We start from the raw sequence: 9,316 nt of genomic DNA on the forward strand, positions 1-9,316 counted from the left end.
GAACAGTTGGTCGCACCTGTGCGACCAAATATTTATTTTTAGTCGCACCACTGAAAAATTTGGTCGCATTTGCGACCAAATTGGTCGCACTCTAGAGCCCTGTCCAGAGTTCTTCTGTTACTTGCTTCAGCCACCAAAATGCGCCAAGCCTTACACGTGAATTATACTTCTGCATCAGATCTATGCCATAAAAGAAACCCCATTCTAACCCTATGCTGCAACCTTCTACATAACCTGATGTTCACCTGCAGGGGCAGCAGGTGACCCTGACACCCTCCTCCAGCTTATCTAAGGAAACACTGAGGCCTTCCCAAGCCAGCTGAAAGATGGGCCTCCTCCCATGCCTGAAACACATCACCTACGTATGGTCCAGGAGGCAACCCAGTCAGATGCCTGAACCATCTGTCCAGAGCTTGTGGCCACAGTGGAGGATCAGAACACGAGCTGATAAATCAACAGCTTTACTTTCACGATCAGCTCTCTCTTCACCACAACTGACTACCAGTCTGTTATAGTACTGATGCAGCACCAATTAAACTGTCAATCTCTCGCCCCACTATTCCCTTACTTATTAGCAAGACCCTGAAATTCCCACTTGTCCCAGCTTTGGAGTGAGCACTCCACATTTTTCTGGTAGAGAACCATGGCCTTGGACCTGGAAATGCTAATTCTTTTTTCCATCGCCTTGTACTCGGCTGCAAAGCTCCCTAAACAAGCTCGAGGTTGCCGCTCAATGAAGCCAAAGAATATCATCATCCAGCAGAGACGAGATTCTGAGACCACCAACTAGCTATGCCTATGAATTCTGTCCATATAAATCACAAAGACTCCCCTTAACACTAATTTAAACAACAAATAAGAGTTATGGCATGCAACTAAATTTTATTTTGGCCTCAGCTTTGTCATAAGGGCTAAGCAATCAGAACAAACTGGACTGATGGGTTTTTTAAAGAGACAGGACTTAAAGCTAAGCCCTTCAGAGGGTGACAAGAGGTGTTGCTACAAAGTACAAGCAAACATTAATGCTCAAAATTACCCTTTTTAAAGCCTTTAAAAGTTATTCCAGAAAAAAATCCAAAATAAATTAAAAATCAGAATAAGGCATGCTTCAAGGAAACCTGAACATACTAAAATTTACCCTGCTTTCTCGTGGTAGGATTATGGAAAAATAAAGACATTATTAGAGGAAGACAAGCACAAACTCCTTTATCTTCTACGTCCAGACCAGGAAACACAACCCACCGTCCACCATGTTGACATACCTTACCCACAGAGGGGAAACCGATGAGAGCGACACGGGCATCTCCTGATTTCATGACATCGAACCCCTCCCCTTTGGCCCCTGCTGACTTGGAGGGCTCCAGAAGTTGAGCTCTGTATTTGGCTAGCTTGGCTTTGAGCAAACCCAGATGGTACTCAGTGGCTGGAAGTAAGAGTGAATGGAAAGGGGGATAATGGAGCTGTTAATGCTGCAATTAAAATAACAACAATACAGTTGTTTTTAGATTGTACTTAACATATGCATAAACAAAATGTGGAAATAAGACTAAATATTGATTCGTCTTGAGGTATAATGCAACACTCATAGCTGACAAACACACACAGCTGGGTACAAGTTGGTCCATTGTGGCGCTAACAATTAGCGCTGCGACTTCTCCCTCTCACCTTTGTTTTTCTGTGTTCGAGAAATTTCTTTCTCTATTTCCGCGATTTTCTCCAGGATTCCCATGGCTGAAGTTCAGACAGGTGTCAACGCTTACACTGTTAAAGAATAATCAGCAAATTAAAAAAAAAGAAACGTGTCACTCCAGAGTTGTTAGCTTTGTTAGCCGCCCGGCTAACCGGGCAACTAGTAACACTTTAACAGTTGAGAAACAACAACAAAAACAGCGAGTGAGGATATGATAAAGCAAGCGAGCACCCGAATACAACACGGGTAATGTCAACAGCTTAAATTATTGAAATACTGTAGAAAATTACACTTTAGCAGAGGATACACTCAACAGCATGCACAGTTAACCGACATCACCAACCGGAACACGGTCCGTTCCAGTGAAATGTCCGGGAGGAAACAAGAAAACTCGGGGAAACTTTTACCGCGTGTGTCGATGTCGTTACATCAGTCGGGGAAGTGACCGCTTGTGACCATGACACTATCGCCACGGTAGAGGAAATATTAAAGAGCAATTACCCGTCCACTAAGAGGCATTTGCATTTCAAACAGCTATACGTCCATGCCTGTCAAGTGTTCAGTTAGCGGTATTAGCTTATACGTAAAGTAAGCATGGCTGCGCCCACGGGACCGAGAGGATCACAGGTGCCCTCTGCGTTTGAAGGATTCCCCTTTCCAATGGCTAGCAGACCACCGGAGGACATCTCCGGTAAAGAGCAGGAGCAGACCGGGGATGTGAAAAAGAAGCCATGCAGGGCTTGTACGGACTTTAAATCGTGGATAAAGATGCAGAAGAAGCAGGCGACAACTGCTAGTGGTGGTACCGCACAGGTGACACAATGGAGTCAGGCTGGAAACTTGACAAATTACTTCGACGGTGTAAAGTTTATGATGTCGTAACATTGTGATTCACTGTTTTAAGATTTGGTTGTGATGGCAGCCAGCAAACTGGAGAGATATCAATATGTATTTGTGATAACCAAACAACCATAAATCATTCATTCAGACGGGGCAGCAGGCCACTAGTCTCTCTTAAATTCATCAGGTGACTGTCTGTGTTGATCCTGCAGGAGACAAAAGCTGCAGATTCAGAGCCACAAGATCCCCAGTGTCCGCTGGACAGGGAAGAGCTGGGCCGCAGCACTTGGTCCTTTCTGCACACTATGGCCGCGTATTACCCGGATCATCCATCTACCACTCAGCAGCAAGAGATGGGGCAGTTCATCAACATTTTCTCCAAGTTCTTCCCGTGTGATGAATGTGCACAAGACCTCAGGGACAGGTCAGAACCACACGAGTGCTGCCAGATTTAATGTACAGGGCTGAAAGTCGCATATCGGCACTTGCGCACATCTTCACACATAAAGGATCTTAGAAATGATTCGGCATATTTTACTCTTTTATTTACCACCCTCACACTTTCAGATGTTTTAGGATGAAATGCCACGATCACCAAACCACATTTCCTCTCCACAGATTGAAAACCAATCAGCCAGACACTAGCAGCCGCCACGCTCTTTCTCAGTGGTTCTGTCGTCTTCACAATAACATCAACGTCAGGTTGGGGAAGCCTGAGTTTGACTGTTCCCGTGTGGATGAGAGGTGGAGAGATGGATGGAAAGATGGCTCCTGTGATTGAGTGATTGTGCTGAGAGAGATTTGAAGACTCGAGTAAACCCCGTCGTCGGTATAAAACACCACTAAACTGAGCTCATGTTTGAGTGTTGGGTTTTTCTGGTTTTGTTTTAATATAGTATAATTAATCTATTAATAAAATTAAAGATTACATAATAGTTTTCCTCAGTGTTTCTTGAGTTCAGATCCTTTCAGTTCAGTTTTATTTGTAAAGCACTGAAACATAAAAACAGTTTTCTGCAATATTATAGAGAGAAACTCAAAACACTAAACTCAAGATTCTGGGTTATATTATAATCCTCTCCTTGTTGGAAGTGCTTAACCAGGTATGACTCTCACTTGACCATTAGAGCAAAGACACCTGTGTATTGGTTCGTTATCACCAACCTTCAGTGCTGTGGAAACATATCGAGTCATCATTTCTTTATATTTTGCTTCCCAAGAGCCAGATTTTCTTGTAATTTTTCAAAGTGGTCCTAAGCAATAGTTCTCCAGGCTTTCTGAAAGTCTTTCAAAGTTTATCTTTGGACATCCAAAGTAAAGCTGGGAATGTCCTTCAAGAAACCTGGAGAACTATTAATGAAGACTACTCAAAGCAGGGGTGGGGAACTCCAGGCCTCAAGGGTCGGTGTCCTGCAGGTTTTAGATCTCACCCTGGGTTAACACACCTGAATCACATGATTAGTTCATTACCAGGCCTCTGGAGAACTTCAAGACATGTTGAGGAGGTAATTTAGCCATTTAAATTGTCTGTGTTGGATCAAGGATACATCTAAAACCTTCAGGACACTGGACCTTGAGGCCTGGAGTTCCCCCACCCCTTACCCACAGAAAAGACAAGAAAGCTGCCTAAGAGAGTTCAGACTGTGTTGAAGAATAAAGGCAGTCATAGGAAATATTAACTTTCATTTTGTCTTGTATACTATATTTTCATGTATTTTTGCATGTTTCAGTATATCACTGCACCTATTTCCCATTTTCCCAGCAAAATATAGAGAAATGAAGAGTCAAGACTTTTGTTAAAGTACTGTAAATTTTGGACCAGTAAAATTTCTAAATTTCTGTCATTTCATTTTTTACTATACACTATGCAGTGCTTTGTCTGCTGGTCTGACAAAGTAATCACTCAACAGAAATCACTAGACTGTGTAAACGTGTGACAGAAATGTGTCTGTTTTCCAGAGGGAATAAAACATGTCTAATCAAAATGATTGCATTTGTGAAAATTTAAACACACTGACTCAAAAGACTACATAAAAGCTCTTATTTTGAAGAGTTCTTATATTTGTTTTACTGATCATATAATTTTTTCTCTATTTATGCCATATTCTCCTGCCATATCTTGTCTAGAATTATTTCCTTTATAACCCTAGTGTCATCACACATTCAGTTTATTTCCTCAAACATAGACTATTAAACTACAGAAAACATTAGTGACTTCTAGTGGTGTCAGCCATAAATGCACCTCATTGTATAAATCAACACATCTACTGCTTCAGTGGCCTTTCTCAGAACACTTTACATAAAACAATTCACTGAATATTAAAAATGGCACATTTGTTTTTCTCCAGGTGTAATAATATAATATTTTTTAGTATTGACAATGCACTGGTTGTACAGCCAAGTTGCATTTATTTAATTTATGTAGTATTTATTGAATCACAAACCACGTGTCCTCAGGCAGTGTACATAAATTTACCAGGAATGACTTGTAAACCGGTGCTGGGATTTTTAGTAAGGCTGATAATGTTGATTTTTATGGTTCAGTCATCATTGAGGATTCATGAATGAATAAATATCCCATGATGAGACACTTGTGACTATACTTTCTGTGGTATTTGGCATTCCTGCACCATCATAAGACTTTTCTTTATTCCATATTTCATAATCGCAGAGTGTTTGTGACTGGGGCACGCACAGTCTCACCCACTGTATTGTTTATAGCCTGCTTAGCTGGATGCTAACTTATATGAAACTCCTGGAATAGTTGTAAACCTGTAGATTTAGATGGTGCTCAGGACAACAAAGACATATGCTCAGGGTTAGGAGATTTAAGCAAAGTTTACTAGTAATTCAAAACAGTAATTTTATAGAATAAAATCCAGTTCATCCACGTAAAATATCTGAGGTGCCAAAAGCTCCAAAAGCTCACTAATTGCATTACCAACAACCAACCTAACCTTAACCTTTTTAGCAGACGATAAGTGGTAATGTGTGCTTAACATTACAAAACATGCCAAATTTAAACCTCCTAAACAGAGAGCTTGAAACACAAAAAATGGAAATCCCACAATGCATCTGTTAATTTAAAATTTACAAGAAAGGTTTTATACTTGATTTAATGTCGGACAGTCCTCCACAGGCTCCCAGAATGCATTGTTGTTTGTAGAAGTTTACTGTATTTTTAAAAATACAGCATAAAATAATAATAAAATCATGTAGTTCTTACAGTAATTTGTAATAGTGCTCTTTAATAACCTTATCCCAGATTGGGTTTCCTTTCTTTTAAACTTTTATTTGTTTACATAAAGTTTTGGCCAAAGATTTGGGAAAAGTATGGCAACATAAGCTGTCCCACACGGGTATTGTGTACTCTGTTTTTGCCATTATTAATCCCACCAACCTACTGCAAAAGCCCTTTGAGGTCAAACATAAATGTGTATTTCATTAACCTGTTCTATTTTGAACCAACAACATTGGTCCAAGTGGCCTCCATCGTTTTATCCCCGCTCTCACGCTATCCTCCTAGAATTGTATTCCATTATCCTGTTTTATTCCTGTGTAACAACATTAAAGTGAGCTCTGGCATAAATGGCCTATCCCGCTCGTCCGTAGCGTGGGCACGTTCTGGCTCCTGCACGTTCTCCACCGAGCGCCCGCGCGCCGTTTGGGAGCGCGCAGGACCCGTCCCTACAGCAGCGAGCAGCAGCGCATCCATCCTGCCGTGGAGCCGGGAGCGTGGAGCCGCGAGGAGCGCACACACAGAGCGACAGAAGATGGACGGAGTGGGATCGTTCGGAGCGGGCCGGTCCGGGTCCACTATCGACCCGATTACCTTCGCCAAGCAGCCGCAGACCATCCTCAGAGTGCTGTCCTGGGTGAGAGCGGGTTTTCACGGTGCTGCCGTGTGTGTGTGTGCGGGGGGTGGGGGGGTCCTCTCTGTTGTCGTTGCTGCGCGAAACCAGTGACGTGTTTTCCCTGTAAATACAGGCTCGAGAAATCCACTAAAAGCTGATAAGGATGCGGTGTAAATGGAGACATGAAATCAATGTTAATGCTGGGGGTGATTTACAGAAATGTGCTGTACAGGGTGTAACCAGGGCCTGGTGCTTATCTGACACCGTGACCAGTGATTTCACTACAGATGTGTGTGTTTGTGAGGTGTAAACGACCTCTCCTCACCTATTCTCTTTCCCTTTTTTTTCTTTTTTTTTTTACATGCCACCTGCCAGTGTTTAACAAACACTGAGCAGCAGACCGGGTTGTGCTGAAAATAAGAGAGGCACATCCATATTCACTCATCAGCATTCACGTTTCTGGGCAATTGTGCTACTTATTTACGGTCCCATTCACCTACCACTTCTTATTTATCATTTCACCTGTCGTTTACACTGTTAAGTCACAATTTTCAGCTCATGATTTTGCTGATTTACCCCTACACTGCCGTCGCCGTTCGTCATCCCACCTGTGATTGGTCCGCGATCGTCGTTACGCACGGAGGGCCACGAGAAGCTTCGTGCCCTGACGTTTCGTGTAGGCTAAACGCATCACCTCTGGGTGACACAGAGAAGGTCTTCCTCAGTGGTGCCAGGGCCTCAAAAGGAAGCCAGTGGATCGTATGCAATTAATGTCATCATCATCACGTGATTTTAAAGAATTTGACTGGATGCAGAGGTTGCCACGTCGAGTTAAGATACGCGCTGTGATGTACTTATGCAGAAAAAGCTGCCTCACTTTATAGCTGTGGCCACTCAAGATGGAGCCTTTTAAACTCTGCTTGATATACGTTAAGGTAGCCCTGTGCTTCCAGCCCCATGTGGTACTTACCACCACTGCAGTGGCAGTTTACAGAAGACAGTATACCAGGAATCTATTTCAGGAGGAGGGGGAAATGAATTCTAGTCTGTAGTGGGAATCCACAGTAAACAGGCAATTAGGTTAATGCCCTTTCCTCTCGTTTGTTTAAAAAAAAAAGCTATTCGTCAGTTAGAAATCTCACAGCAGGATTTTTTTAATTAAGGAAGAAGCGAATCAAAGTTTAGAGCAGGCAGGTAAAAGGAGAAGCCAACCCTTAAAAAGACATATTGTTTTTAAGCAGCTTTTATTTTTTTTATCACAACGATTCACTAAAAGCACCCGAGTGTGCGTCTACTCAGATTAAATCCACACATGTGATTAGTTTAAAATGTGGACCTGATATTATTCCTTTGTGTGTCCCCTCCACCTCTGTCATATGACCCACAAGCTCCCCCCCAGTAGGAGTGCATTTTTTCTTTGTGAGTGTGTGTGTCAGTCACATGGCCCTACTCTGCCATGAGTGTTAGTCAGCTGATCAACAGAGGGAAGAAGAAAGGCTGAAAATGAACTTGAGAAATTTAAGTTGGAGTTTATGGTAGTAGGTTTACGTGCAGTTACACACACACTGCCTCGGGACTGTGTGATTCTTTAGGGGAAGCGAAGCATCCACCTCTTCCAGTTGGTCAGAGAGAAAGAGGGGAAATTAGGTTAATGCCTTTTGGTTTGAGTATGCTCAGAGAGATGCTTTTGAGTAGTGTAGCCACAATCCCGCTTCCAGTGAGTCTGCAAGCAGTGTTTGTTTGCTGGATAGACAGAAAACTGAAACAGTATCGCTTTAAATGGTAATCTGTTTTTGTTGTTTTCTTTAATCTAGCTCTTCCTTCCTGTCGCTCACTTTGTTCTGACTCTGACTCCACCCTCTACTTTCCCTTCGAACAACAGATATTTTCCTTGGTGGTCTTCGCCTCCATCGTGAATGAGGGTTATGTCAACATGGGCAGCGAGCGACTCCACTGCATCTTCAATAAGAACACAGACGCGTGCAACTACGGCGTGTTCGTGGGCCTGGTTGGCCTGCTGGCATGCTCCTTCTTCTTCCTGCTTGACTACAAGTTCTCCTCCATCAGCTCTGTTAAAGACAGGAAGAAGGCTGTAATGCTTGAGATCGGCTTCTCAGGTGAGGATGTGACATGTGATGGGAGGTCTTGTTCGCAGACACAAGCAAACAAGGAAGGCACAGAGCATTTCTTGCAGGCTGTCCTGGTGTGTCTGAGTTATGGCAGCTACAGGAAGTGATTCGTTTTTAAAAGGTCTTGCTGTGAGAAGAAATGAAGGAATCAAACAAAATACATCATCACTAGTGCATAATGCCAAACCGCGTAATGGGACTGTGCACTGGATGTTTTTGGAAAATGTACTTTTAATCTAAATGGTTCGGCACTTTTGTGGTTAAAGTCCTATCTTTTAAATAGGACCTTTTGTGTTAAGTTGGGGTCGGCTTCATCCTCTGTGGCCCCTCTGCTTTGGGGTGTGCCACAGGGATCTATTCTTGGGCCGTTATTGTTTTCATTGTACCTCTTGCCTCTTGGCGCGATTTTCCGAAAGCATAAAGTGCCATTCCATCTACACACAGATGACTGCCAGCTCTACTTACCTTTTAGTCATTCTGATAGTCTCCCAACTGGACCTCTGCTTGACTGCCTTACTGATGTCAAAGCATGGATGGCAAAAAACTTTTTAAATTTTAATGATCGGAAGACAGAAGCAATTTTATTTGGCCCAAATCGTTCTTCTCATACTCTGGATGTTGATCTTGCAGCTTTGACTTCCCAACTAAAGAGTTCGATCACAAATCTTGGAGTTAAAATTGATTCTGCACTCACCTTTGATGACCATGTAAACGGGGTGGTAAAATCAGCATTTTATCACCTCAGACGTTTATCAAAGGTTAAGCCCTTTCTTTCCAAGCGTGACTTGGAAAGCGTTATTCAT

The 9,316-nt window shown here is 42.7% G+C and overlaps 3 protein-coding genes across 3 annotated transcripts in view; 2 read left to right on the forward strand and 1 right to left on the reverse strand.

The window, feature by feature from the left end:
- Positions 1–2,161, reverse strand: part of drg2 (developmentally regulated GTP binding protein 2) — an 8,005-nt gene extending 5,844 nt beyond the window's left edge. Inside the window, exons 1-3 of the mRNA XM_005750180.1 lie at positions 2,098–2,161; positions 1,666–1,761; positions 1,243–1,423 (exon numbers count right to left, since the gene is read on the reverse strand). Of these exons, the coding sequence (XP_005750237.1) occupies positions 1,243–1,423; positions 1,666–1,729 (245 nt within the window). The 5' untranslated portion in view covers positions 1,730–1,761; positions 2,098–2,161. The remainder of the gene's footprint in view (positions 1–1,242; positions 1,424–1,665; positions 1,762–2,097) is intronic.
- Positions 2,162–2,274: 113 nt separating this feature from the next.
- gfer (growth factor, augmenter of liver regeneration (ERV1 homolog, S. cerevisiae)) lies at positions 2,275–3,765 on the forward strand. Its single transcript, XM_005750167.2, has 3 exons — positions 2,275–2,503; positions 2,743–2,954; positions 3,149–3,765. Exons 1-3 carry the CDS (start codon positions 2,285–2,287, stop codon positions 3,309–3,311), a joined length of 594 nt encoding a protein of 197 aa, XP_005750224.1. The 5' UTR covers positions 2,275–2,284; the 3' UTR covers positions 3,312–3,765.
- A 2,252-nt stretch (positions 3,766–6,017) lies between these two features.
- The window catches only part of syngr3a (synaptogyrin 3a), a 9,451-nt gene continuing 6,152 nt past the window's right edge, over positions 6,018–9,316 (forward strand). Inside the window, exons 1-2 of the mRNA XM_005750168.2 lie at positions 6,018–6,405; positions 8,267–8,501. Coding sequence (XP_005750225.1) covers positions 6,304–6,405; positions 8,267–8,501 — 337 coding nt within the window. The 5' untranslated portion in view covers positions 6,018–6,303. The remainder of the gene's footprint in view (positions 6,406–8,266; positions 8,502–9,316) is intronic.

This window comes from Pundamilia nyererei, unplaced genomic scaffold (assembly GCF_000239375.1).
Source record: "Pundamilia nyererei isolate P.nyererei 1_Seehausen unplaced genomic scaffold, PunNye1.0 scaffold00264, whole genome shotgun sequence".
Lineage (NCBI taxonomy): Eukaryota > Metazoa > Chordata > Actinopteri > Cichliformes > Cichlidae > Pundamilia > Pundamilia nyererei.